This window comes from Chanos chanos, chromosome 4 (genome assembly GCF_902362185.1).
Source record: "Chanos chanos chromosome 4, fChaCha1.1, whole genome shotgun sequence".
NCBI classification, from domain to species: Eukaryota; Metazoa; Chordata; class Actinopteri; order Gonorynchiformes; family Chanidae; genus Chanos; species Chanos chanos.
The window spans coordinates 25605716-25631512 of record NC_044498.1 but is presented as its reverse complement, the minus strand read 5'-3'; the positions used below and the strand labels follow the sequence as shown (position 1 = coordinate 25631512).

At 40.5% G+C, this 25797-nt stretch overlaps 1 protein-coding gene across 2 annotated transcripts in view; it reads right to left on the bottom strand.

Annotated features, from left to right (window-relative positions):
• galnt14 (UDP-N-acetyl-alpha-D-galactosamine:polypeptide N-acetylgalactosaminyltransferase 14 (GalNAc-T14)) overlaps positions 1–24705 on the bottom strand; it is a 36017-nt gene extending 11312 nt beyond the window's left edge. For both annotated transcript variants that reach the window (XM_030773022.1, XM_030773023.1), the window contains exons 1-9: positions 24415–24705; positions 21163–21332; positions 11651–11749; positions 7176–7243; positions 6766–6831; positions 4228–4349; positions 3115–3202; positions 2475–2559; positions 107–210 (exon numbers count right to left, since the gene is read on the bottom strand). In XM_030773022.1, coding sequence (XP_030628882.1) covers positions 107–210; positions 2475–2559; positions 3115–3202; positions 4228–4349; positions 6766–6831; positions 7176–7243; positions 11651–11749; positions 21163–21332; positions 24415–24546 — 934 coding nt within the window. In that variant the 5' untranslated portion in view covers positions 24547–24705. The remainder of the gene's footprint in view (positions 1–106; positions 211–2474; positions 2560–3114; positions 3203–4227; positions 4350–6765; positions 6832–7175; positions 7244–11650; positions 11750–21162; positions 21333–24414) is intronic.
• Positions 24706–25797: the final 1092 nt, after the last annotated feature.

The following is a 25797-nucleotide window of genomic DNA, read 5'->3' as shown; positions in this document are numbered from 1 at the left end:
GAGCAAGCAAGCTTCCATGAGACATCCAGGCTCTGCCTACACAGAATGAGGATTAGAGTGGACACTCTGTCACTAAGGCAGTAATGCACTTCAGTCAGACACTCACCAAAGTTCTCCCCTCCCCAGATGTCCATGGCTGTGTCATATTTCCCCAGGTGGTTGAACCAGGTCTTGTCAATCACAAAGAGCCCCCCTGCTATAATGGGTGTCCTATGAGAGAGAGAGAGAGAGAGAGAGAGAGAGAGAGAGAGAGAGAGAGAGAGAGAGAGAGAGAAAGAGAAAGAGAAAGAGAAAGAGAAAGAGGTGAGGTACAGCCATCATTTTCACACTGCATAAATATCAACTGCTGTAACAAAAAAAAAAAAATATATATATATATATATATACATATACATATAAAAATTCTGTAAAAAAGGATTTAGTCTGAACAGCATGTTGGGCGTTGGCACTATTACTGGGGGCGAGCTTTTTCCTGTCTGAAAAATTTTCAACCTTCTGCAGAGTCATTTGTATGTGGAAACACAGTGAGGCCAGAGTCTGTGAGACAGGGGTGTGATAGAGAAGGATGGAGTGATAGAGGAGAAGGTGTGGGCTGCGGCAGCTGACAGGAGCAGGAGTCATGTAAGAGGAGACGTTCTCATTATCCAGAGGAGGCAGCTCCAGAGGACCTGCACTGAACTGACAGCCTGAGCATTCATACACTCGGTGTGAGGGCCTCTCCTGCTGTCCTCCCAGCCATGCTCACTTGTTTACCTGCACTTCATCTGTTCTTCACCCAGGTCAGTCTCTTCTGATGACAAAAATCACAGTCTAATTCATTTTCAGACCTTCATTCCCCTACATTTGTTCTGAGATCTGAAGACTGATTCAGGGTCAGCGTCCAGGTCGGCACTCTCAGACAGCTTAGTGTTCAGACATACTGTCCTTTGAGGGGAACATTATCTGAGATTCTCAAAGTTTTGGGTAGGGACTAAAGGTCAGACAATTGACAGCGAAACTTGTGTGTGAAAAAATATGGCCTAGTTAGTGAGGAACTCAGCTGCCTGCTAAAAATGTAAGGCTGTTTTAGCATCTACATTTTAATCTAGTTTTCAAGGTTTTAAATAGGACACTGTTGTTTTGAATCTCAGAGTGATCCTTTAATTGGACCTTAATGAAATTACCATGAAGAGCAGCCTTCATGAAAGACAAAATGAAAGAGCTACGCCATGTGCAGTGGTTCAGATGCTCCAAATAAGACAAGAGTTCTCTTCTGTTTTCTTTCTTCTGGGTTGCTTTTCTTTCCTTTTCTGGATCTTTAGTGTGTCTGTGTGTGTGTGTGTGTGTGTGTGTGTGTGTGTGTGTGTGTGTGTGTGTTAGAGTGAGGCTCTGGGGGAAGAAGTCATTTTTACACAATGCTGCAAAACCACAGATTCAATGTGTCATCACATGCCCCTCTGCTCACTGCCTGTCCTCACTCTCTGTTGTCTTAGAGAGGCAAGGTAATGGGAACGTAGAGCACAAATAGTGTTGCATACAAAGCTCCTTCAAAGTTCTGTAGATATTTAACTTGCAGAATAAAGTAAAGAAGAGATTGATGATAAGTAAAGAGGCCTCACAGGGGTCCCATAAACCCTCCCAAACACACACACACATACACACACACACACATATATATATACACACTGGCTTTTGCCATATGTGGTTCTCCATCAAGCTATCTCTCACTGTGTTGGTTGTCACCAGTGCTCTCTTGGCATGTGCTGTCAGTGGTTCAGTGAGACTGAAGCTCGTGCACAGCACAAACAGGAACAGACTGGCTCTGAACTGTGCTTCCCCCTCTGTCAGCTTATGACTCAAATTCGTAAGGGCAGACATGTAAACCTACTGTAGAGAATTAGCACCACTGTTAATCATCTGTTAGAACTACAGGGTACAGCGTAGCGAGGAAGAGAAGAGAAGAGAAGAGAAGAGAAGAGAAGAGAAGAGAAGAGAAGAGAAGAGAAGAGAAGAGAAGAGAAGAGAAGAGAAGAGAAGAGAAGAGAAGAAACAGCAGCAGCAGCAGCAGTAGAGGAGGAAGAAGAAGAAGAAGAAGAAGAAGAAGAAGAAGAAGAAGAAGAAGAAGAAGAAGAAGAAGAAGAAGAAGAGGAAAACAGTACATTCTGGACTGGGGCCAAACTGCTCACTATTTAAATAAAGATTTGCTTGAATGAAATGACATTGCATTTGCTATTTGATGGGCTCCTTTAAATTAGCACGACTGGCATTCCTGTTAAGATTTATGTTTTAAACGCTTTTTCTGGCAGTTACACAAGTCTGAATGAGTCTTTTAGGTCGTGGCAGGCAGTGTGGCCTGAGGGAGATGGAGCCTTTTATTGCCTGATGTAATCAGGATGGGAGGCTTTCTCTTAAGGCTACTGGTCAGTAGACTGAATGATGTAGACATGGTTTGCCATTCTGCAGTCTGTAATAGTCCTATTTATTCATTCACTCACTTAATGGGCTCTGTGGGGTCGGCTCTCTGCGCTCGCTTCTCAGCAGACAGCTGCTCCCACTTGAAATGCAGGCTCCAGTCAAAGCCTTCAGCAGAGAGAGAAAGAGAGAGAGAGAGAGAGAGAGAGAGAGAGAGAGAGAGATTGAAAGATGAGGGATTGACATGAGCATTCTTCTACAGTTTGAAGAAAAGAAATACAAAATATAGTTTTGAAATATATCAGAAAGAAAAAACATGTCTCAGAATTGCTGGGAATAGGCAAATACCTGCCTTAGGCTTAAATTTGAGATAAATTGTATGTGTGTGTGTATGTGTGTGTGTGTGTGTGTGTGTGTGTGTGTATGTGTGTGTGTCCATTGGGAATGCAGCTGGAGAGCTGTTCCAGAAGCCAAGTGGATCAATGGAGCTCCAATTGACAGCACATCTTCTCCATCTTATGAGCTATGGCTGTATCCATAATTAAACGGCTCAATCAGGAGCAGACACGGTCTATTATTCCCATTGATCTGACTGATTCCTCACACAGCACTGCTCAATGACACATCTGGCCATGGGTTTTCTTACTACATAGGACTAGAGATGACAATGCTTGCAGTCAGCAGCAGGGGCAGACTGAAAAAGAGTTTCCATCTATACTGTACCTCCACGCAGGTCTGAAGACGCAGCCACATAGGCAAAAGAGTCCATGTTAATGATGTCAATCACTGGACTGGCCACACAGGTTGGGTCCTGAGGGAGCAGAAAGATTAGCAGTACAGGTTTGCTTAAGTTATAAAATAATATTTGAAAGGAGAACAGTTGTTAATTATTATGGGTCAAAACTGAGTCAGGTGACACAGTAAAAGAACCGGGTGAAAAATGAGCCAATTTGAGTCAGCACTTATAAAATGAGTGTACCTGACAAATGTAAGAGCAACAGTTGGTAAATATTTGACCACCAAAGCACTGTGGTCACTTTACCCACAGCAGAACGACTGAGCAAGATGCTGGTGGCTTTATATAAACAGTATAAACATTACTAACGTCTGTGAACCTGAACATCTCAGCTATGTAGTATGTGTGTGTGTTTCTACTAATTCTTCACATTTTCAGTGTAACTAGCAATAAATACTAGGACTGATCTTTTTGTGGTCAAATGAGTTAGCTACTGGCATCCATTCATTTAGAAGTTTTGCAGACAAAAACAAGCAAACAAGGAGTAGTATGTTAACTTATTTGTATGTATGTATGTATGTATGTATGTATGTATGGTAGGGGCGGCATGGTGGCGCAGCGGGTAGTGCTGTTGCCTCACAGCAAGAAGGTCTCGTGTTCTATTCCTGGCCGGGTCCTTTCTGTGTAGAGTTTGCATGTTCTCCCTGTGTCTGCATGGGCTGCCCCCGAGAGCTCCGGTTTCCTCCCACAGTCCAAAGACATACGGGTTAGGCGAATTGGAGACACGAAATTGCCTCTAGGCTGCCCTGTGATAGACTGCCGACCTGTCCAGGGTGTTTCCCTGCCTTTCGCCCTATGAGCTCTGGGATAGGCTCCAGCAACCCCCCACGACCCTAATTAGGTTAAGCGGCTTAGATATTGAGAGTGATTGAGTATGTATAGTAGTTATACATACATACATACATGAATGTTAACATGTATGTATGTGTATGTTTGTGAAGCAGTTATTGTAGAAATGAAGTACTTGCATGGTGAAGCAGTTATAGTATAAATGAAGTGGAGGGCTGGAGTGGTAGTAGTACAGCAGTGTGCAGTTTCACCTCCTTAATTCTCTGCAGCAGTGGAGGCAGCCAGTCTTTGTTGACCTCACAGTGACTGTCCAAAAAGGTCATAACCTTGGCTCCAGCAGCATCTGCCCCATGAACTCTGGAGCGAATCAGTCCTGAAGAGCAACAGGAGTGAAAAGGCACACTCATTCTGAGTGAGTGATACACACACTCTTTGGCATTTCTGTAAAGTCAGTGCCATTCACAGCAGAAAACGTGTTCAACTCAGGCACAGGGAAGGACAAAAAAGAGAAAAGAGTTGTTTATCTGGTAGAGGGATTGCACCAACACTTAAGATAAAAAGGTGTCTTGCTTAGGCTAACATTAGTTACATCGATGTAATCTGACACAGGACATGATGCCATTGTAAAAGTACAGGAGTCCAACACTGTAAGAGCACATGAACCAATTCCAGCCAATTAAAAATCCCATTTCGCCTCTGTGAGGTTGTATTTTCTGGATGAGTGAGTTCTTTCTCACTGACACAACTACTGAGTGCAGGAGGCTTTGACACACCAGTGTGTGTTCATATTGACCAGCTAAAGCTCCTCTGAACAGGATCTGTCCAAATAAAGAGAAAGAGACAAACAGCAAGAGAGACGAGGGAGAAAGAGAGAGAGAGAGAGAGAAGGAGAGATACCAAGGCTCAGAGGCAGAAGGAAAGAGAGAGAGGGAGAGGGAAAGAGACAGAAGGAGAGAGGGGGAGGGAGAGAGAGAAAGAGAAAGAGAGAGAGAGAGAATGGAAGTGATTACGTTCACCTGACGGTAATAGAGTTAGGCTAGCAGAACAGGGGATGCTGCTAGTGGCATTAAATGGGGTTTAAATGCCTGAGGCCTTTTAACAATTTCACATCATACACACTTAACTGCACACAGCTCCTCACCCATACATCAGTGCTGTGCATTCAACAGCGTGTGACTGGCCATAATGAAACCCTACAGCACAAAGATAAATACACTGCCATGCGTCCACACCACACCTGTTTATAATCGGTAGGGACTTAAATTAGTTTGCAGATGTAAAGTAATTGTGGTAGTGGAGATCTTCACACTTGATTAACTTTGGCCAATGAGCCATTTCATGTTGTTTGGAATCCTGACTTCCATCAACCTAAAACACTGATCTTTATTATCAGTGTAGTCCTGTGAACCTAAAGGATCATGTTATCAGAATACTTTCTGTAAGTTTTAACATAAACCTCAACATTCAAGAACATTCTAACAAACCTACTTATGACAATCAACATGGAAATCACAGAAAAATCCATTTAGACCAGTTCAGGGCTTTCTGGACTCTGGTCCATTAATTGGCAGGAGAGCAGGTCAAGTCGTTAAAGGAGCAAAATCCTGCTGAGAAAGCCCTGCTTTGCATTCAGACCTGCCAACGCATTCTGGCTCAGCAGGAAGTGCTCAAGCACTGGCCATAACCTCCTGTGGTACACTGGCATTGATTGGCTCCCATTTGGAAGAGCACAGTGGGCAGTCCTGACTTTGTGCTTTTTATAAATAATGGACTGATACGTAAGGGGCTTCAGAGTCTATGTGCTTTAACAACATTCCAACAACTTAAATCGATCAAACAATTGATGTGTCTGAATAAGATATCTATAACAGCCAGAGTCTTACTGTTTCAGACGCATCACGTAAAATCTGTCCAATCTGCAGACACAGCCAGACAGAGCGCAGAAAGAGCAACAGCTGGATCTGTCAGAAGTGCTTGTGGTTCTGTATAATGTATAATCTCTCACATTTCATACGTGGGCCTAAGTGGCATTGGAAAAATGTACTTTTGTTAACAGCAAAAGTTGAGTTCATGAGCAGTTCACATGCACAGCACTTCTAGTTGAACTCTCGCTTCAGTCACTACAAGAAACTTCAAAAGCTTGACACAAACATATGTAAGTAGTACATACTAAATATTCAATAAATTAATCCACATCATTCCATATTCCTCAGATCCTTCAGATGAAACAATGCGTTGACGCTCAGCCATAACCAAAGATGTTTTCATTAATAATTGGCCCCAAATAATAAGGACGCCAAATCAGAACATTTTTTAACTCATTTTGACTGAATGTGCGTTTAAAATCTGCCAGATTACATTTCCCTCCTATTATCCTTATTACCCTCCCCTTCCTCGACTGGAATTTGGTTCTGTTTTACTGGGCAGATTTCCTGATCTGCTCCTGAACACAGTCAGTGTCTGCAGTAAAACCTACAAAACCCATCAGGCTGTTGGCTGGATCTCCAGTCAGGAAACTGTAATCATCTCCATAGCTGGTTGTTATCTGTCCTACATGTGGCTGGACCTGCTGTTACAGCACTCATTCAGCAGCTTTGAGCTCCCTAATCTCAATGCTAGACCTGCTACTAAGGTTTAAAACAGATAAGCATCAGAAGTGCTACTTTAGATAGATAGATAGATAGATAGATAGATAGATAGATAGATAGATAGATAGATAGATAGATAGATAGATAGATAGATAGATAGATAGATAGATAGATAGATAGATAGTGGGGGAAGTAACCTACCTTCTCTCCGGCCATTTCGTAGACACTTTACTTTGGGCAACATGGTAAGAAGAAGGCAGTCATTGGCTAAAAGACAATATACAATTAAATATTCAGTTATTCTCTTGGACTATGATCCATTTGCTCATTTACATTGCTGAATCACGACCTATCACTGGCACCTAAAACAGAAAAACAGTATTCAGCTGCAATATTTACAAATACATGATCAAGACTGTAGGAAAACATGACTGGAGAAAAATGTGTGTGTGTGTATATCTGTATACATGTATATATATATATATATATATATATATATATATATATATATATATATATAGGAACATGATAATATTTCTGCCTTGTGTACAGAACTCCATTTATGATATTTATTGACATGAAACAAAGACATTGAGATAACAAAGACTCACGATCATCACTGAAGTCATCCACCAGAATGATCTCGTGAATGAGACGAACCGGGGTCCGATTCAACACGCTGCAACACAAATCAGACACACACTTCACACCTGACCAGGGCTTTTCAACACAGAGGGGTGTTCACGCTGGAACATAAACTTGCATAATGTGCATGTTTCCATCTGCAGGGCTAGCCACTCTAACGTCAACATAACTTATTTAACAATGATGGTTTAGTTTCTTAAGAAAGTGCCAAACTCTGTCAGTATTTATCTTCCTTTAGATGGCTAACCTGAGTGACAGAGATGCTGCCTTCATTGGTATTGAGTTTCCCTTTAAATCTAAATTATTGATCATTTGATGACTCGTCAGCAAAACAGTCAACAAGATTGTGCTGCAGGTATCCAAACAAAACTCAAATTCAAATCAACATTTTGTCAGCAAAAAGAGTGAAGCATTCTGTATTTTGAACATTTCCTCCATGAGCGGAGATCTGGCTGCTTGGTCTTCTCCTCACAGCTCACTCTGTGTTAAAGTTTCCACAGTGGTCTATAAAGATCCATTTTCTAAGGATAAGCATATTAGCTCTCAGAAAAGGTCTTCAATAATTCATAACTTGTATATTACGTTACAATGCCTGAGGACTGAAGAAAATGTAGGGGAAAATGTCTAACACAAGCAAGCATATCAAAACTCATTTCCTGTCCAGAAAAGGCATTTCTGTAAAAGGATATGCCATCTTATGTGGTGTTGCTCTGTCCATCTCCATCTCTGTCTCTCTCTCTCTTTCTCTCTCTAATGATTGGATGACTAACAGACAACTGGGACCACTACCCTACCTCAGAGGCAACTGGATCCATTCATCATCACCTCCTCTCCAACACACACACACACACACACGCGCGCACGCACACACAATTCCGTTTTCTTCCTTTACACACATCAGTGCTTGGGGATGTTCATGGCTTCCTCAGGAGTGCTGACAGAAAGCTTTTATTAATGGGGGTAGAACAGGACCAGACTCTAAGACAAATCCCTGATTGAAGCCCTTTTTTAATTAGAGTGGTTGAATGCTGGCCTTCATCTCAGCTGATGGTTTTATTTTTAAATCTCTGGTCTTCACTTGCCACTCCTACCTGTATTTCCCCAGGGAACAAATTTCTTATGGTATTTATGATAACATCATATTCATTTTTGAACTATATTGATCTGGAATCTGGAATCACACCACATAGAGTATACAGTTCTATAGTCATTCTATAATTTGGGGTACATTTCATGTCCACTGATGATAATTATATTTATTCTAACTATTTTCTTCAAAAATATCATATTTTACCTATTAATGAAAAGCATGTTATAATATCATACAAACATTATGTGCACCCTATGCTTCATTTAGCTTGAAAATTGTTGTGACGTTCCTAAATTGACAGTTTTTGCTGTGTCCATTTTTCAGTTGAGAGTGTGTTGGTTTCAAAATAATTAATTTAAAGCATTAAAGTCAACTACAACTATTTGTTATTTATTTCAAAAGTCTAAATACTAAAGAAAAGTAATACTTTTTTAATTGATTCTCTCATTTAAATAATCTTGTCCGCAAGTTCTGTCAACTGTGTTACTAATGGTTTGTCCCAATACCATGAGGCCAACATCACATGATGTCATTTTCCTCTGTGGTGGACATGTTCAACACACTGTGGTGACTGTCCTCTCATCTTTTTCAATATCTTATCTATAACAGCACATTGTCAGCACGAGTATATTAATTGACCGTCAACTGTGTTGTGTACATTGCTATGGTTTACAATTTTTTAATGAGTTTAATTAAATTATATGTTCAAATTTGACATTAATCTGTTCAAGAAAATGACATGTGGTCAGTCATGCAAGGCCTACCATTGAAATTATGGGTCTAAATAGGGAAAATTGTTAACTGTGTTACCTGTCAACTGAGTTGCCCAATAATCCACATCATCAGTCATCATTATCAAATCATTATCATTATCAATCTACATATGTCACAACACACATTATTCATATGGGCACACTTTCCCTTTCTTCCTCATCAATATGTTTTTAAAAAATCAATTTGTTTTAAATAATGATAAATAAATGATAGTAGTAATAAATAATAAATAATAGTAATAATACATAGTAGTAATACACATCCGTTCCCTTAAAAAATCAACACAATTGTTAATGTTTAAGCTTTGCAATTAGCGGATATGTTACATTGAAGGAATATACTAACTTGAACCTCTGATTGTTCTATTGAGAAAGAACATTGTTACTGTACTTTTTTGCTGATGTGAAATGTACCCCAAATTAGAGAATGACTCACAGGTGTTATGGTCAAACCAGAAATACACTTTTTTCCTTTCAAGATTTCTCCAAATACAACAGCAAAATAATGACATTAATAAAAACAGCAAAATCATAAAAATACAGGAGAACAATTTTGTGACACAACAATTTTGCTTCTAACAAAAGCGAAAATATCAAATCAAAACATCAATCAAAGTTAACACTGTTTTTGGTGGAATTTTTGTTTTTTGTTTTTAATCAATATAACTTACCAATACAGCATGGACAGAGCTGTGTCTGTGTGAAGTAAAATAACTAATTAATTCACATTCAAATGATGGTAATGAAATACAATTGGAGAGGCTGGTGGAAAATTCATTAAGAAATCAAAAAAAGACAAGAGCGATACCATGGCCTGGTTCATGTCAAACATGATTTGAATACTCAGTTAAATCCACTGTCTCTATCCTGAAGTGAAACCACATTGCTCCATTCAGTCCCCCAAAACTCCATTAGATAAGGAAGAATAAATAGAACAACTCAGATTACAGATTTCAGTGCATCTGCAGTGAGATGACAGGAACAAATGTGAGGATAATACCCTTTATTTTCAACACTAATAATTCTCCCTGACAGCCTAAAGAAAAGACTAGTATTATTTTGTGAGGCAACATGCTCCAGTCGTAGAAGCTGAATAAATGAAGCTAAGTGCTGACAGAAGGTGTAGTTCTCCTGACTCCCTGCAGTGGTTATAGGGTGGTGCAGCACTGAGGCTGGTTCAGAGAAGACTCTTTGAAGCCCACACTCCTACCATGGGAAAAGAGGACAAAGTATGTGGACAGCATAATGCGTCTCTGCCTCTTCAGATACCTTTACAAACGTGTCGCCGCTGGAGAAAACCCTGTGAGTGGGAGGAATTCATTATTCACCTCGACGTAAGCTTTTGTCACAGAGAAACTGGTGACTTCTTGATTTTTTTTTCAGACTGTCTCCTCATTTGCATGATTTGTATATTACTCATCCTTACAAGTGAAAGTTATAGACTCCTGGATTATACCCTTCTGCATATTAATCATGTTCGCCTGTCAGCCACTTCCCAAACTTGTGGACACTCACAGCTCCTTTGTAAGTCCTACGTAAAGAGACAGCCCATCTTCAGACTTGTGTTCAGTGAGGAATTTTGCATATCAGTGCAGTAAGTCATCTATGACTGTTTCCTTTTTTCTCTCTTCTTTTTTCAACCTGAGCAAAGCAGGAAAAAACATACAGAGAGACACTCTCCTTCACATTCCCTTCATTTTTCTGCACTTTTCCCCTCAGTTCTGATATATACCCGCAATAGCATTCTCTGCAGAGAGCCAATGATTTCGCTAAGGCTTTCCAGAACGTTCTCTCCTGTCTCCGCAGGCACCTCTGCCAGCACACTCACCAATCAAAAAATGCCCATGGCCTGTATTTCAGACCTGTTTGGATGCTGGTTCTGGGATGTGAGTGGGTCTAGAGTAGAAAGGTTAGGGGGAGATCAACTGACGACTCCTGGTAATTCAAAACATAAAGTCCTTAAAGTAAAGTACTTAATTCTCAGGGCCAGACACAAACACCTACAGGAAAAGTGATTTCTCTTAAACCCTCACAGGATACCATACTAACAATATTGCTGTTTATCCCATTGGCAAGATCCCCACAGACTGCGGGCAGAATGCAGTGAAAGGTACGTGCTGTCCTAAAAAGCTGTATTCAGGTTGCTCTGCTCTCTATAGCATGCAGAGAGCTGATTGGCTTCGAGGGTGCCGAAAGCTTCAAAACGACACATCATTAACCTCTCTCACTCTTACACTCCTCTCCCAGGTACCATACTCTCTCAGCAGGATTGGATGGAAAAAAAAACTCACTCTCATTCAGTGTGTAGTAAATGGAAAAGAATGGAATATAACTGCCTCTTTAGCAAATGTACAATTACTGAATTTACAATTATTGTACTGTGTTTTGTTCAACTGGAAAGGCTACAAACTCAGAGAATGCGGCGTTCACAGTGGCTGACAGCATAAACATACAGGTCAGAGTTTTATTTAGGGATGGGGTCAAAGGCCTAGCTGTAAATTCTCAGTTGGTCCTGACACAACAGAAAGATGAAAGACATAAACTCTGGTCCTGTGTGGAGAGAAAGTCCATGACTTACCTTCGTATGGTTCTCAGCAGAGTGGAGCGGGCTTCATTATGAAAAGTGATGATGATAGATGTGGGTGGCAGGTCTGTGTCATAATGTAATGTGGTACACCTGAGAGAGAGAGAGAGAAAGAGAGAGAGAGAAAGAGAGAGAGAGAGAAAGAGAGAGATAGACAGGGAGAGAGAGAAAGAGAGAGAGAGAGAAAGAGAGAAAGAGTGAGAGAGAGAGAGAGAAAGAGAGAGAAAGAGAGAGAGAGTTTATAGGAGAAACGACAATTAACAGAAGACTGAAGTTCAGTCCATTCAGTTGTTCAGTGATTGACAGCAGAACTTCACTAAACATATACCTGCATGTTTGAAAATACAGTGTCAAGTCATCACTGAGAGGTTAATAACAGATCATTAAATATAACGTGACTTGATGCAATAATGATCAGTAAGATTTTAATGTCACTAAGCATAATTTTCTGCATTGTCACATAAAATATTCAGAATACTAAACTGGTAATAAAGCAAGCAGTGCAGTTTTTGCATATGTTTTTAAGACATGGGTTGTTCAGATTTTTCAGTGAAGCATTTCAAATTCAAAATGAAATGTTTTGAAAAGGAGAAACATTCCTTTCTAAAAGGGAAACCATCGTTGGTTTGGGTTTTGAACACCAAAAAGAGTCACTGCATTTATAATGCACAGCAAAAATAGTTTGCATTCCAGGATTCAGGGAGCTCAAAATGATTTCACATTGAGGCAGTGCCCATTTGTAAATGATGAAGAGCTGAAGAAACATGCAGTAATGTTTCTAGAGCCCTGTTGAAACAAAATAAACGGGAGCATTTCATTCAGTACTGAAGTTACAGCACATTTAATGGCTGCACAAAAACTCCTTTCTCTGTTAGAGAAACACAAACCATGCAAGAATTTACTAATGGTACCACTCATGCAAAAAATAAATAAATAAATAATAATAATAACAGCCTACTGTGTCACTGTCCCATGAGAGCCTTGGCCTAACAAAAGGATGAAAAAGGTTCTTTTTTCCTCCCAATTAAGACAATATTAGATGAACTCATTCTCTAAAATTACCCACACGCCTGAGGCTTTTACAGAAATCTGCTGTGATGGTATGTCGTGGAATCTGCACTGTCGCCGCACATGCTCCTGGGCACCAGTTTAGCAACATGGCAGCCGGTGTCATCATTCACTCTTACCATGGCCCAAGGTCTGCTTCAGACAAGAGGTCATTTTTAAACTGTTCCACAAATAGTCTGAGAGAATTACTGGCAGACAAGGGGTCTGGGAGAGGACAGGAGAGGCATGCTGCTTTGCTCTTAAAATTTCCTTACAGTGATGGGTGTGTATTGAAAAGGGATTTTTTTTTCATCCCTGGATGCCTTACAGATGTTCCATATGTCCTCATGGCCAGAACATCTGCCCAGTGCATTCATTGTCACACACACATACACAGCACATTCACTATCACACACACAGGTACACATACCAGGGTTATTATAGTTAACGAAAACTATGACTAAAACTAAAACTAGCAGTGAAAAAATAATTTCGTCAATTGAAATAAAAATAAAAATGACAAAAACACAAAAACTAAATAAAAACTACAATGAACATTGCAAAACAAACTAAAACGAAATAGAACTGCAGGTAAAATCAGCTTCATTTTCGTTTCCCCCCCTAGATGATTTGCACTGTGGTCGCTGCGCGTATTCCTGCAGGCGCCCCTGCAACCAATCACAGCAGAACACCCTGATCCAATCTAGCACCAACCATGTTCAAACGAGATTTTCTGAAAATGGCTAAAGTTGCAAGCAGAAAGCGGCACAGTCCTATATGGGAATACTTTGACTACAACACCATAGTAGACAAAAGTAAATGTGTCGTGATGAAAAGTCCCAGTAACATTTGTGGGATACCGTAACATTTGTGGGATACTGTAGCGGAAATCGGAGCGAATCCGGCGAAGCAAGCGAGAGTGAAATGGCGAATCTCCACCTTTATGCTAATGAGAATGACCTGAGAACCAATCAGTTCAGCATGTGATGAAAGCACGGACTTTAAAGACTGCCCAGCTACTTATATTCATCCGAGGGATCAACGACAATTAAGAAGATGGAAGGTAACGTAAAAGTTGATACTGCATTTAAGTGGATTGTTTTATGGAAGTAAATCTTTTTATTGTAAACTCAGAGTACACCAGATCAACTTAAAGCTGTAAAAAATGTCCGACCTTCCAGTAGGCTTGCAAACAGGCTACTATAAAGTAATCTGTCATGTGTATAAAATTCATATCATTTAACATAATAGCACTATACGTTTCAGGTTTCATTTCAGTCGTCCAATGTGTGGCCCGAGGCTTACTTTATCAAAGTAAATATGGCCCTCTGAAAAAAAATGTTGCCCATCCCTGGTTCATGGTGTACAAGAATAAAAATTGTATGATTGTTTATTAAAGGTCCCATATTATGAAAAGCCATTTAATGGCTTTGCACAATATGGGACCTTTAAGAAACAATGGTTTTGTAAATCATATTTGATGACATACATTCTTTCATCCTTTTTCAGCTTCTATAAATCAAGGCCTTCCTCATAATATCTGAAAAACTAAAACTGACACTAAAACTAATTAAAAACTAAACTAAAACTACTCAATTCCTCAAAATAAAATTAAATGCAAAACTACTTATGCACTAAAACTAAAACTAAACTGAAATCAAAAACTAAACTGAAAGACTAAATAAAAACAGAAACTAATAAAAATTTAAAAACTATAATAACGCTGACACACACACACACACACACACACACACACACACACACACACACACACACACACACACATTTACATTTACATTCACTATCACACACATATACATGAGCAGAAAACATATCAGGTCACAGAAAGCACAGTTATCATGCAGGATGTCTCTTATTCTTGTCCTTTTGCTACACTTTAGGCCTTATATGCCCTTTTCACATCAGCCAGTGCAGACAATTAAATTTAAAATGACTGGGTGTTTGAAAAAAACAAAAAAAAAAAAACAAAAAACAAATCAAAACAGGGAGACCAAAGACTATAGCAGTGAAAAACTGTATAAATTCTTAGTGTCATTACCATCAGTTGACCAGGTTAGAGGTGAGGACTACATGTTTAAATTTGTAAAATTAAAATTAACATCTATTGAAAGCCATAGTTCTTGCCTACGTAATTTTGTATATGTTACAGGAACACCTCGGTGATGCTGCAAGTGGGATGGGCTATCTGGCTTGGCGCCTGAAAACTGTCCAGAGACAAATGTCGCAGCGTTCAGTCACGAACAGTCCTGGAGCCTCGCAGGGAGGTCCCTGCTTGAAGAAGACGATCACAGTAGAGCAACAACCTGATGGGGATGCTGTCAGAGAGGCCATATCTCTACTGTTACATTCCAGTGATGATTCAGTGACCCGCAGCAAGATGAGAGAGACGTTTCAACACGGCCACGAGCTCATTCATAATCCAGAGATGACCACTGATGTCCTAAAAACTTATCCAAGGTTTTTGGACATCAAAGGATTGGTACTTGTCTGTTTCTGTTAGCCACATGTGGCAAAGCTCAATAAAAAAATAAAGAGGAAATTCGTTGTGGTTTAATTCTTGTTGTTCACAAGTTTACAAGTTTATTATTTGTAATGATAAATGGAAAGTCATCCCCTCTAACCTGGTTAACTGATGGTAGTGACACTAAGTATCCATACAAGTTTTCACTGCTATGTTGTTACAGGCATACCCTCAGTGTTTTAAGCAGTTGATTAGAGCTCCTGATAGAGTTAATTATGAAACTCTGGGCTAGTGTTATTAAGTCTACACTATTCCAAGTGTTGCTTTAACACTATGGGGTGAGGATTATATACAGTATACTCTGTTGTGGTGTTAAAATTAACAGTCATAGATGAAAATTAACTCTGGCCAATTGCTGTATAGTAACTCATAACATAGTTCACCCATGAGGGTCTCCATTAGCTCAAAATACAGAACTCAAGTTACAAGAGGAAACACAATATGGATTTAATGCAGTCACAGAAGAATACTGTCTCTGTGATTGCTCCTAGTGAGACGGAGTCAAGGGAAAATGCCTGCCTTTTAAAAGCGCATCGGCAAACGTCAACTCCTTTAATTGATATTTACACCTGAAACAAATGGCATCTGCTTGGATTTTCATTGCAGTGTCCGCTGAATGTTAAAAATGACCCCAGCGCTCAGTGAAATGGTTTCCTATCATTAGGAGGATCTATTGATTGCAAGCAGCCCCCAAGCAAAGTATCGACTTACAAATTTAGAGTTAAACTATGGCTGTGTAAGCCACTTGGATGTCATCAGGCAGAGCAGCTATAAGTTACGGTATAATTGGATTGCAGGAACATTCCACCTACAAATGACTGCAAAGGGATCCAATCCAGCAGAGCATTCATCAATTCTCTCATCATGTCAGCTATGCCAGATTTATCATTCCAAATGTCTATATTACAGCTGACCACCACTTTAAGAGAGCACGTTCCAAAAATGATGACTGTAAAATGTGAAAGATGAGAAATAAATACTGAAAATGGGGGCAGTTTAGTCACATGAAAAATAAGGCATATTCTGTGCATTTAGATACACTTGTTCCATCTCCCCAGGCTTAAATAATTATCATCACAAAGACAGAGAGAGAGTGAAACAATAACAACCACCGCAACATCAATAACAACAACAACTACAACCATGATAAGAAGAAGAAGAAGAAGAAGAAGAAGAAGAAGAATTGACAAGGAATTTGATGACCGTGTAGAGCCCACCATCCCGGCCCCACCTATATCCATCAACTCTGCGTGAGAACGAATTAAAAAATTGGAAAAGCCATCAGAGGAACTCAGTCTGGCTGAGTACATATGGGCACCCATGCAAGATCGGGGCATAATCACTTAGGCATTCCGCCTAGGGAGTGTGTACAAGAGACCAGAGAAAGGAGCCAAGGCCTGGAAGAGAGATCAAGTGGAAGACACCATCAGGACTTAGAAAGATACGCCTTCATCACTGTAGCACAGCACCAGGCACTGAACACCAAATGCCATAAAGCAGGAATAATGAAGGTCACCACTGATTCTAAGTGTAGAGTGTGCAAGGAACAGAATGAGACAGTCAACCACTCCTGACTGGATGCCAGAAGATCACCAACACTGAGTACTTGAACAAGCACAACAACATAACAGCATTGATACTTAGGAGCATCCGCAAGCACAACTAGATCGAGATGCATGGCTGCATAAGCCTGAAACTGTGACAGAGGATGACAGAGTTAAAATCATGTGGGACACGGAGACCAGAACCTACAGGAAAATCCCAGCAAGGAAACCAGACATCACAGTGATCAACACGGAAACCAGAAGAGCAATGATCATGGATTTCACAATTCCAGATGACATGAACATCTTAACCAAGGGACAGGAGATCAGTAAATATCAGGAACTATGACATGAAGTGTAAGAGACCTGGACTGTGGAGGACTGAGTCATCTAACCAATCACTGGAGCCCTGGGAATCCATTCCCCAGAGCTGAACAAACAGCCTGCCTGCAACACACAAGGCAACAGCCCCGGTTAAAGCAACAGTGCTTGGAAGTGGATACACCATTTGCAATAATCATCATCATCATCATCATCATTATCACCATCATCATCATTATCACCATCATCATCATCGCCAGTGTCATCTTTGTCATCTTCATCATCATCATCGTCACCATCATCATACGTCTGTGGCAATCAACTAAGGAAACCCAAATGCAGAACACAACTCAGGTTTTAGAATGAAGGAGTGTTTACTGACAAGTTGCAGAATGGAGAGGGGATCAGGCAGAGGAAATGAAGGTAGCCGACAAGGAAGCGGATGACGAGCGAGGTTGCAGAGTGGAGCTGAGAGCGAAAAGGAGTAGTAGGACTAAGGAGACGGAGCTGAAGGGTGACAGGCAGGTGAAGGGCACACTGGAGATGCGGAGTGGCACGGAGGTAATCCTTTCGGGAAAGAACAGGCAGATAATACTGAGGTGCAAACCACAAACACCAAAAGAATACAAGGCGAGACCAGGAAGTGAGTTCTACCACAGGCTGAAACAACGATCTGGCGACGAGTGGATGAAACACCGGGGTTTAAATACTCTGACGTGATGAGGTGACTGATCGCAGGTGTGTCGGCAATCTGGAAGTGTAGAGAGACCACGCCCACAACACACACATGCACGCACAACAGAGAAGACAAACCAACAGGGGGAGCACAGGGAAAGGGAAACAGTAGAAACATAAGGAATAGACTGACAAAATAGCCTTAACCACGACAGTGTCACCAGAAAACAATGATGGTAATGATGATAAACACTGTAAAAAGTGTTGTACATGACTTTTTTTAACCTAGCTGAGCAAAAAATCAAACGCATTGAAAACAATAACTCTCTTTAAGATTCTCAAACAGTTATATAGTAAACAGTCTCAAGCATGTCATATAGTATCCATGACAAGGCATTCCTGGAGTGGAATATATTCTGCCTCAAAAACTGCCATCCAAAACATGTCTTGTTAAAAACAGAATTTTTCATTTGCGTCTGTCCGTCATTAAATGGGCTCTGAAGCTCTGTGTGACAGGGGCTACACTTACTTCAAATCATTATCCAGCTGCATCAGCCATGACAAGACTGCACTGAAATATAACTAAACTAAATATAACTAAACTAAAAAAAAAAAGAAAAGAAAAAGAATTAGGGAAAAACAAACCACCAGTCCTGCTGAATGATGCAGGCCCAAGAGGAATGTGTTTATGTGGACTTATGTACACTGTTACATATATCTATTAGACAAATGCAACAGCTACAGTACCAATATATGATACCTACATGGTCCATCGGCTTCCACTCAAACCCATACATCTTAGAGCTTAATTCAAGATGAAATACAAACAGAACCACATTTCCCCTGAGAGATGAAAGATGCTGACCGATTAACACTCAACATTTATCACTATGTTATTAGATCAGCCTGATCAGTGGTTCAACCAGCATGGCCCAAAGTTCAGTAGAGCATCTTCTCAAACTTCAAAAAGTGGTTACATTTTAAACAAAGCGTTCTGTGACCATTTGGTATATGAGCTACCATGATGTATTTTAGTCATTAACTTAACAAGTCTGGAGAATAGGTAAAAAATCTATATAAAAAGTACTTAGAAATGAAATCTTTAAGATGCATGGCCTCAGCTGATAGTAAAACTACTCTCTTTGAAAAGGAGATTTAACTGAGTCAGCTGAGAGAGTCTGTGTAACTAGGCATGTCTCCTGCTCTGGGAAGTCATGAGGGACATTTCATTTCAGTAGACCCTTGCAGTGAACCCTTCTCTCAGCCCAAAGCTACAATTAAACACAGGCTTTGGGTAGAGCAGTAAGGCCAACACTTGTTTATTTGGTTTTGTATTTACTTAATTAAGGGGTGATGCTGTCACTTTGATTGCGTTTCCTATAATAATCTGCTCTATGTTTTCAACGCTTTATAATGTCTCTTGTCCTTGCCATTATAATAAAACAACGAGGCAAGAGAGGCTGTTCTTTACCGCAAATACTGTCACGCTCACAAAGGAAACCAGAACCAGAACCATCCGTTTTACTGTATGTCTCCGCTCTTGGCTGCCTCTCAACAGATGAGGAGAAAAAAGAGAAACAAAAACAAACACACACACACCCTCAGGTCAGCCAGAATTCTGTAAAACTGTGTGTAGTTTTGCTGATATCAGGGTAATGGCAGGGCAGTGTTGAGTTACATATTCATACACATCCTCACCTTTGACCTCTTCTGGCCCAAAGAGTTTGCATAAATAATTTAACCGGAGAGAGAGAGAGAGAGAGAGAGAGAGAGAGCAATACAGAACCTCCTCATCATCCTTCTGAAAGTTTAAAACAACTCAAAAATAACTCTCAAATCTTAGACTCACACTCTATCTCAGAAGCTCAAAAGTCAAAAAATGTTTTCCTTTCCAGCAGGGGATAGGATTTTGTTCCAGCCCCCATTTTACATAACCAGTTGTGATATTCCGTTTCCTCTCAGAAGTGCTCGATTATGGTTGGAATGAATGAAGTCCCATAGGAGCGAGGGAGCTAGCAGAGTTGCAGAGCACAGTGGTTAGACAGAGGTTGACGGCTGTCTGGGAGACAGGACGAACTCTAAACAGAGAAGGGGGGGGAGCTATTTACACTCAGCTGTGTCACTTAGGCAGCCAGCTTTGTAGGCTACATCGCATGGTGTCAAATGTAACAGCAAGATGCTTCCTCCACAACAACAAGACTAATTTGTGGCAAAATCTAATGACGCGTAAAACATTACCACTAATACTGAAAATATATCTTATCAAAATTTAGTTTGACTTTGGATATTGTATAAGATGGTACAAAAATGCTACTAAACAGAATTAATGAACCTCTATGTGAGAGCCAGATTCCCTGAAAGCAATCAGTGGTCTTAGTTAAAGACTACAGAATAACTCCGAAATCTTTTAAAAAATGACATGTCCAAATGTCGTATCCCGTCCAAAGAAACTGACTGGCCAAATGAAAAAGTGTAAACAGCATTTGTCAAGAGGAGTTTGTCCATAGATCAAAGTTTACAGGAGTTTATCTTGAAATACAAATAAATGATATGTAGGAAAGTAACTATCATGCGCACACACACACAGAGAGACAGACAGACACACAAATATTCAAACACAAATACACAGTCAGCACCGACTCCCACACACACTCTGCCATTACATTCCGACATTTCGCACCAAAAAGGCAGTTTCACAACTGTGTTTCCTCACACACTCTGTACCCTCTATACTGCACACATACAATCACAAACAGCAATGCAAAATTAAATATTACATTTTTAACAAAAACAAACCATGCTATGCAAGGGCAAAAAAAAATATATTTTAAAATATGCAAACATGAAGTTAAGTAAAAGATGGGCTGTAAAAATTATCGCCGTCTTTATGTCATTTTTTAATGATTCAGTGACACCCAGCATAGTCTCCTGAGTCCATGGCAGAACACATAGTTCTTCTATGGACACAGCAAAACACACAGTTCCTCTGTGGACACAGCAAAACACACAGTTTTTTTAGTGGGCACAGCAGAACACACAGTTCTTCTATGGACACAGCAGAACACACAGTTCTTCTATGGACACAGCAGAACACACAGGTCCTCTGTGGACACAGCAGAATTTACAGTTCCTCTGTGGACACAGCAGAACACATAGTTTTTCTATGGACACAGCAGAACACACAGTTCCTCTGTGGACACAGCAGAATATACAGTTCCTCTGTGGACACAGCAGAACACAGTTCTTCTATGGACACAGCAGAACACACAGTTTCTCTGTGGACACAGCAGTTGTCTTTAGCGGCTGAGCACATTCAGTGTGCCATCTCCATTCTCATACAGGCCATGTGGGATGCAATGTCGTCTTTGAGTATGTACCTGTGGTGCCGTGTGTCTCTGAGGGCTCTGTTGCTGGGGATCCTTTCACTCTCTCTCTGATTGAAGGCATACAGTTCATAGGGATCTTGACCCGGCTTCCATCTGTGAGCACTGAGGTAGTTTTTCTCCTCAAAGTCCTCCAGGAGGTCATCCCATTCCGCCTCAGAGATCTGCGAACGCCAATAAGTCCAGCTTCAGTAAAACAGACCAGAGAGCATTTCCATTCTGCAGACATACGGTCTTCATTTTTCCACAAAGCAAAAAGAACAGCATTCAAACAATAAAAGCAGCGAGCTAAATTAGCATGTGGAGATATAGATTTTCGATTCTGCAACAGTAATTCAGGAAGTGTCTCTATGTGTTACACACATATACAAGACCCAATGTGGAGACTTGGATACACTGCAAATTTGGATTCATGTAAATTCATCATTCATAGTTTAATATAGTTTTCTATTTTGCAATGACTGCTGCTGGAGAGACCACATTCTTTCCCCTGCTATCTGAGCACTACTGAAGGTATGTAATTACGGCTAAAACAGAGCCATTTAGTTGTTGCTGGTGATTACTCCTGCTTGTAGGTTTCTAGTTTCTCCCCTGACAGTGGTTTGAAGATTCCCTCACGGCTTTAGGCTACAGTTGTTTAAACGATGACAATAACCCACCAAGAAGTGGTCCTGACCAAGGGCATAAATTTCACAGGCATACAGTGTGGATGTAATACATGCTGTACTTTGGTTCTATTACATGGTGTAATTTGGTTTACTACTGGGCCCTGGAAAACTGTATTAGCTGATCATAAGAACCAAAATCATATTGAAATTTGTCTCCTTGTTAGATCTGTCAAAAAGAACATAATTTCAAAATATAACATGTACAAATCTCAGAGGGAAAAAAATCCATCTATGAACAAATCTTTAGCTGAGAAGCAACTGCTGAAAAAGCAAAGAGAAAAAAAATTCTCCCTCCCTGGGGGAATCATTAACTTGCTGTTTCTCCACAGACACAAGTTGGGACACATGAACTGTGCCACCGGGGCTCCGTGCTCTCCGCACTCACTCCGAGATGAGCCGTCTAATGACTGCAGCAGGGCACAGGAAGTGGTAATTGGATATTCCTTTCCCAGTCCTCGCAGTGCTTCACTGTTTGTGTGTCCCCTGTCTTTTTTTAGACTCTTTAACCAAACCGCGGCTCTGGCTCTTTCTCAAAACACAGAAAACTACACTCATGCAAATGCCACACAGTAGCCTGTGGCACACCAACCAAACAACACCTCTCCTCTCTTTTTCTCTTCTCCCTCTCTCCTCCTCCAGACAAAAGACATGTAAACTAGCTTAAGAGACAGAGCTGGTTTACAGGACAGGGCTGGTTGAAGAGACTGGACTGGTTTAAGAGACTGGACTGGTTTAATGGACAGGGTTGGTTGAAGAGACTGGACTGGTTTAAGAGAGAGGATTGGTTTGAGGAACACTGGTCTTTATGAATTTGATCTTTAGGACTGAGGGAGAGGATAATAAAGATAAAAGCAGAGTTGTTAATGTGAAGCTGTGGTCAAACTGATAGCTATAGCAGCAATCGCTCAGTCTGCTTTACATCACTGATGTGTTGGGACAGCATTGCCATGAATCATGCTAATGGAGGGTGTTACACCTGCCAGCAACTAAGTCCTTCCCAATAATGAACATGATAACACATGACCACACTTTGGTGGGAGCTTTGCCTCTGTGCTCACTTAGAGTGAGATGTTGAGTGTTAGAATGGTGTAAACACAAAAGCAATTCTGGGACTTCCTGCTCCCACAAAATCATCTCAGTGGCAAATACAGCTGCAGTTCTGACCTAAAGAGACAGGCCAGTGTGTGACTGATATTCTCTTTGATCTGTCAGAGCTCTGTCCGTCTTACAGCGCCAGGGTTAACTCATCAGCATAAAGACAAAAAGGAAATGTGATTTATTTCATTCTACATTTTAAAAAACTTTTTTTTTTACTTAATTTACTTTCATTTCTATTAGTTACTTTTCGTTTCTGTTAGAATATTCTGCCTCTTCATTCAGGAAACAAGCAGCATGGGGAAAAAAATCAGCTTCCTCAAAATGAAGGCTACACTCACAGTCTTGCAGTGAACCAGTTTCTCTCAGCAGATCTCTGTGATCATGAAGTGATCTACTGCAAGACAGAGCTGGATCTCTGGAAAACAACACCTGTCAATTATACACTTCTAGACAGCAAGAAAATGTGCTTCCACCAGCCTCAGCTGGAATGCATTCTCCAAGCATTTAAGTCACCTAAACATTACTGATTTCCAGCTATACATCAGCACGGCCGCCTGCTGAGGCAAAAGTTTTCTGCGCACATAACTACTCAACCTGTTACGCGGTTATTTACACACAGTTTATATGAGTATGTGTTAGAAATAATTCACCGATATACTCTACAAGATTTTAAAGGCTAGGACAGGACATGATTAGGTATAAGATATAAAATTGTGTGTGGGGGGGGGGGGGGGGGGGGGGTGTTTGCCTGTTTGTTTGATTTTAACTGAAAATGATTTGAGCTTTTGGACATTAGGACATTTGACCATTTTTCTATTACACTGTTCACATACCTCCACAAACTCCAAGAAAAAAAACTACAAGCTCCCAAAAGTGTTTCCATTGTTTGTTGATTTGTTCTACATTGTGTTTAAAGGTTAACCCTGTTAGTTCACACAGTGAATAACCCGTTCCATTTCACTAAACAAGTCTTCAAAGCAAGATGGGCACACTGAGATTAACCCATTCAACAGACCTGAAATAGCCTGATTGCTGGAATGCATATAATAATTTTTATTATATACGTATATTATTATGGTATTATTATTATTATTATTTTTAATTTGTTGTTGTAACTGTTGTTTTTGCATATTTGTTGCATCGCAGGACTTTCGGTACACACTATGTCGGAAGTTCTACAACCGAAAACATTCACTTTCCTTACATGAGAATGATAACTTAACATGAACATTTTGCACATGAGCTGTCTCAGGATTCAGTCTCTTAATTCAGATCCTTCACAAATAATGGCTTCGACAACCAGCGAATCGCACACTGCCGAAATTCAAGTTGTAACAGGTCAACGGGCAGTTTATCCGATATCCAAAAGGAGCAACAGAACTACTCTTTCGCCAGTAACCACTGGCAATAAAACACATCGCTAAATCTGCATTAAAAGTACCAGCTGTATAGCGTAATTACGCAGGCACTCAGAGCTTACCTCGCGTTCTTGAGTGTCTTCATGTCTTTGGTCAGGTATTTTCCGACTGTTCAACAGAATAACATACAGTAGAGCAGCAATCCAGAACAACGCTGCAAGCGCTAAAGTCAGCTTTCGAGGAAGCCTTTTCATTGTCGACCTATTGTCAAGCTACATCTTCCCCAACATTTTGGGACTGTGCGCTCCTCCGCCTCCCGCGCTCCAAATAAAGAGCAGTTTTTTGAGGACAGACTGTGTTCACTCTGTGTTGTAGTCGCAAGAGATCCAAGAACTGTGTATTTGCCTGTATGCGCAGCGCTTAGTCGCCGGAGCTGTGAGGTACGATGCTGGAGGCCATCCAGCTTGATTAAAATCATCCTGCCCCTGTTGAGGTACTGACAAAATGTGAATGAGTTTAGCACCACCTACCGCGGAATGCTTTAGACACGGCTCTGTTCCACCTGCCAGTGCCGTTCTTCCCCAGTCCACGTCTGTTTTGTTCATTGTATAAACACGTCTGATCTGTCGGTTTAAAATAGAACAGCGTTGCACATAGTACTTAGGTGATATTAAAAGAAAAGATGTATTTTCCGTGTCATGAGTAGTGTACGTAATTCTTCATTTGAAGTAGAATATTGCTTTTTGTTCTTGTGCTTGTAAACCAATTTTGAACAAACTGTTTATGTTACACACACACACACACACACGAACGCGCGCGGTCGTATGTAAGTACGTAGAAAGGGGGAGAAAAGAGCTGCAAAACTCGACACTGTAGGGTTTAATGCGAGTACAATGAGAGTGTTCGCGGTAAAATCAGGTGCTGATCAGGTGCCAGTTGTGATAGCGCGATACTATATGATTGTTGGAAGCGTTTATCTCAGGAGCATCCGACCCGTTGTACCAGTTTTATCTTTGTGATCTACTAGTGATATTTTCACAGAATTTCAGTGACACTGTATTTACCTCACTACGTCCTAGAGAAGCAGAGGCAGACAAAATGTCAGATGATATCAGATCATAATTATTTAAACGGGCATAGTTGTCCGTTCAGTCTCTTAACAGAAGAAAAAGGCGTCACAAGCGTCAAGATAAACTACTCTGTGCTATACTTTGGAACGAAAAGGACCAAATAATAATCATTCATTCATTCATTCATTCTCTATGCCGTTTATCCTAATTAGGGTCGCGGGTGGTGCTGGCGCCTATCCCAGCGCTCAATTGGGCGAAAAAGCGGGGAATAATCCTGGACAGGTCGCCAGGCCATCGCAGAAATAATAATAATAATAACAAATAATAAATAATGATGAATGGTGACAGTCAACACCACTTCTAATAGAAGTAATACAACCAAAAAAAAAAGATGAAAAGTGAAGGAAATTAGTATTCTAGGCACGCGATGCCTCA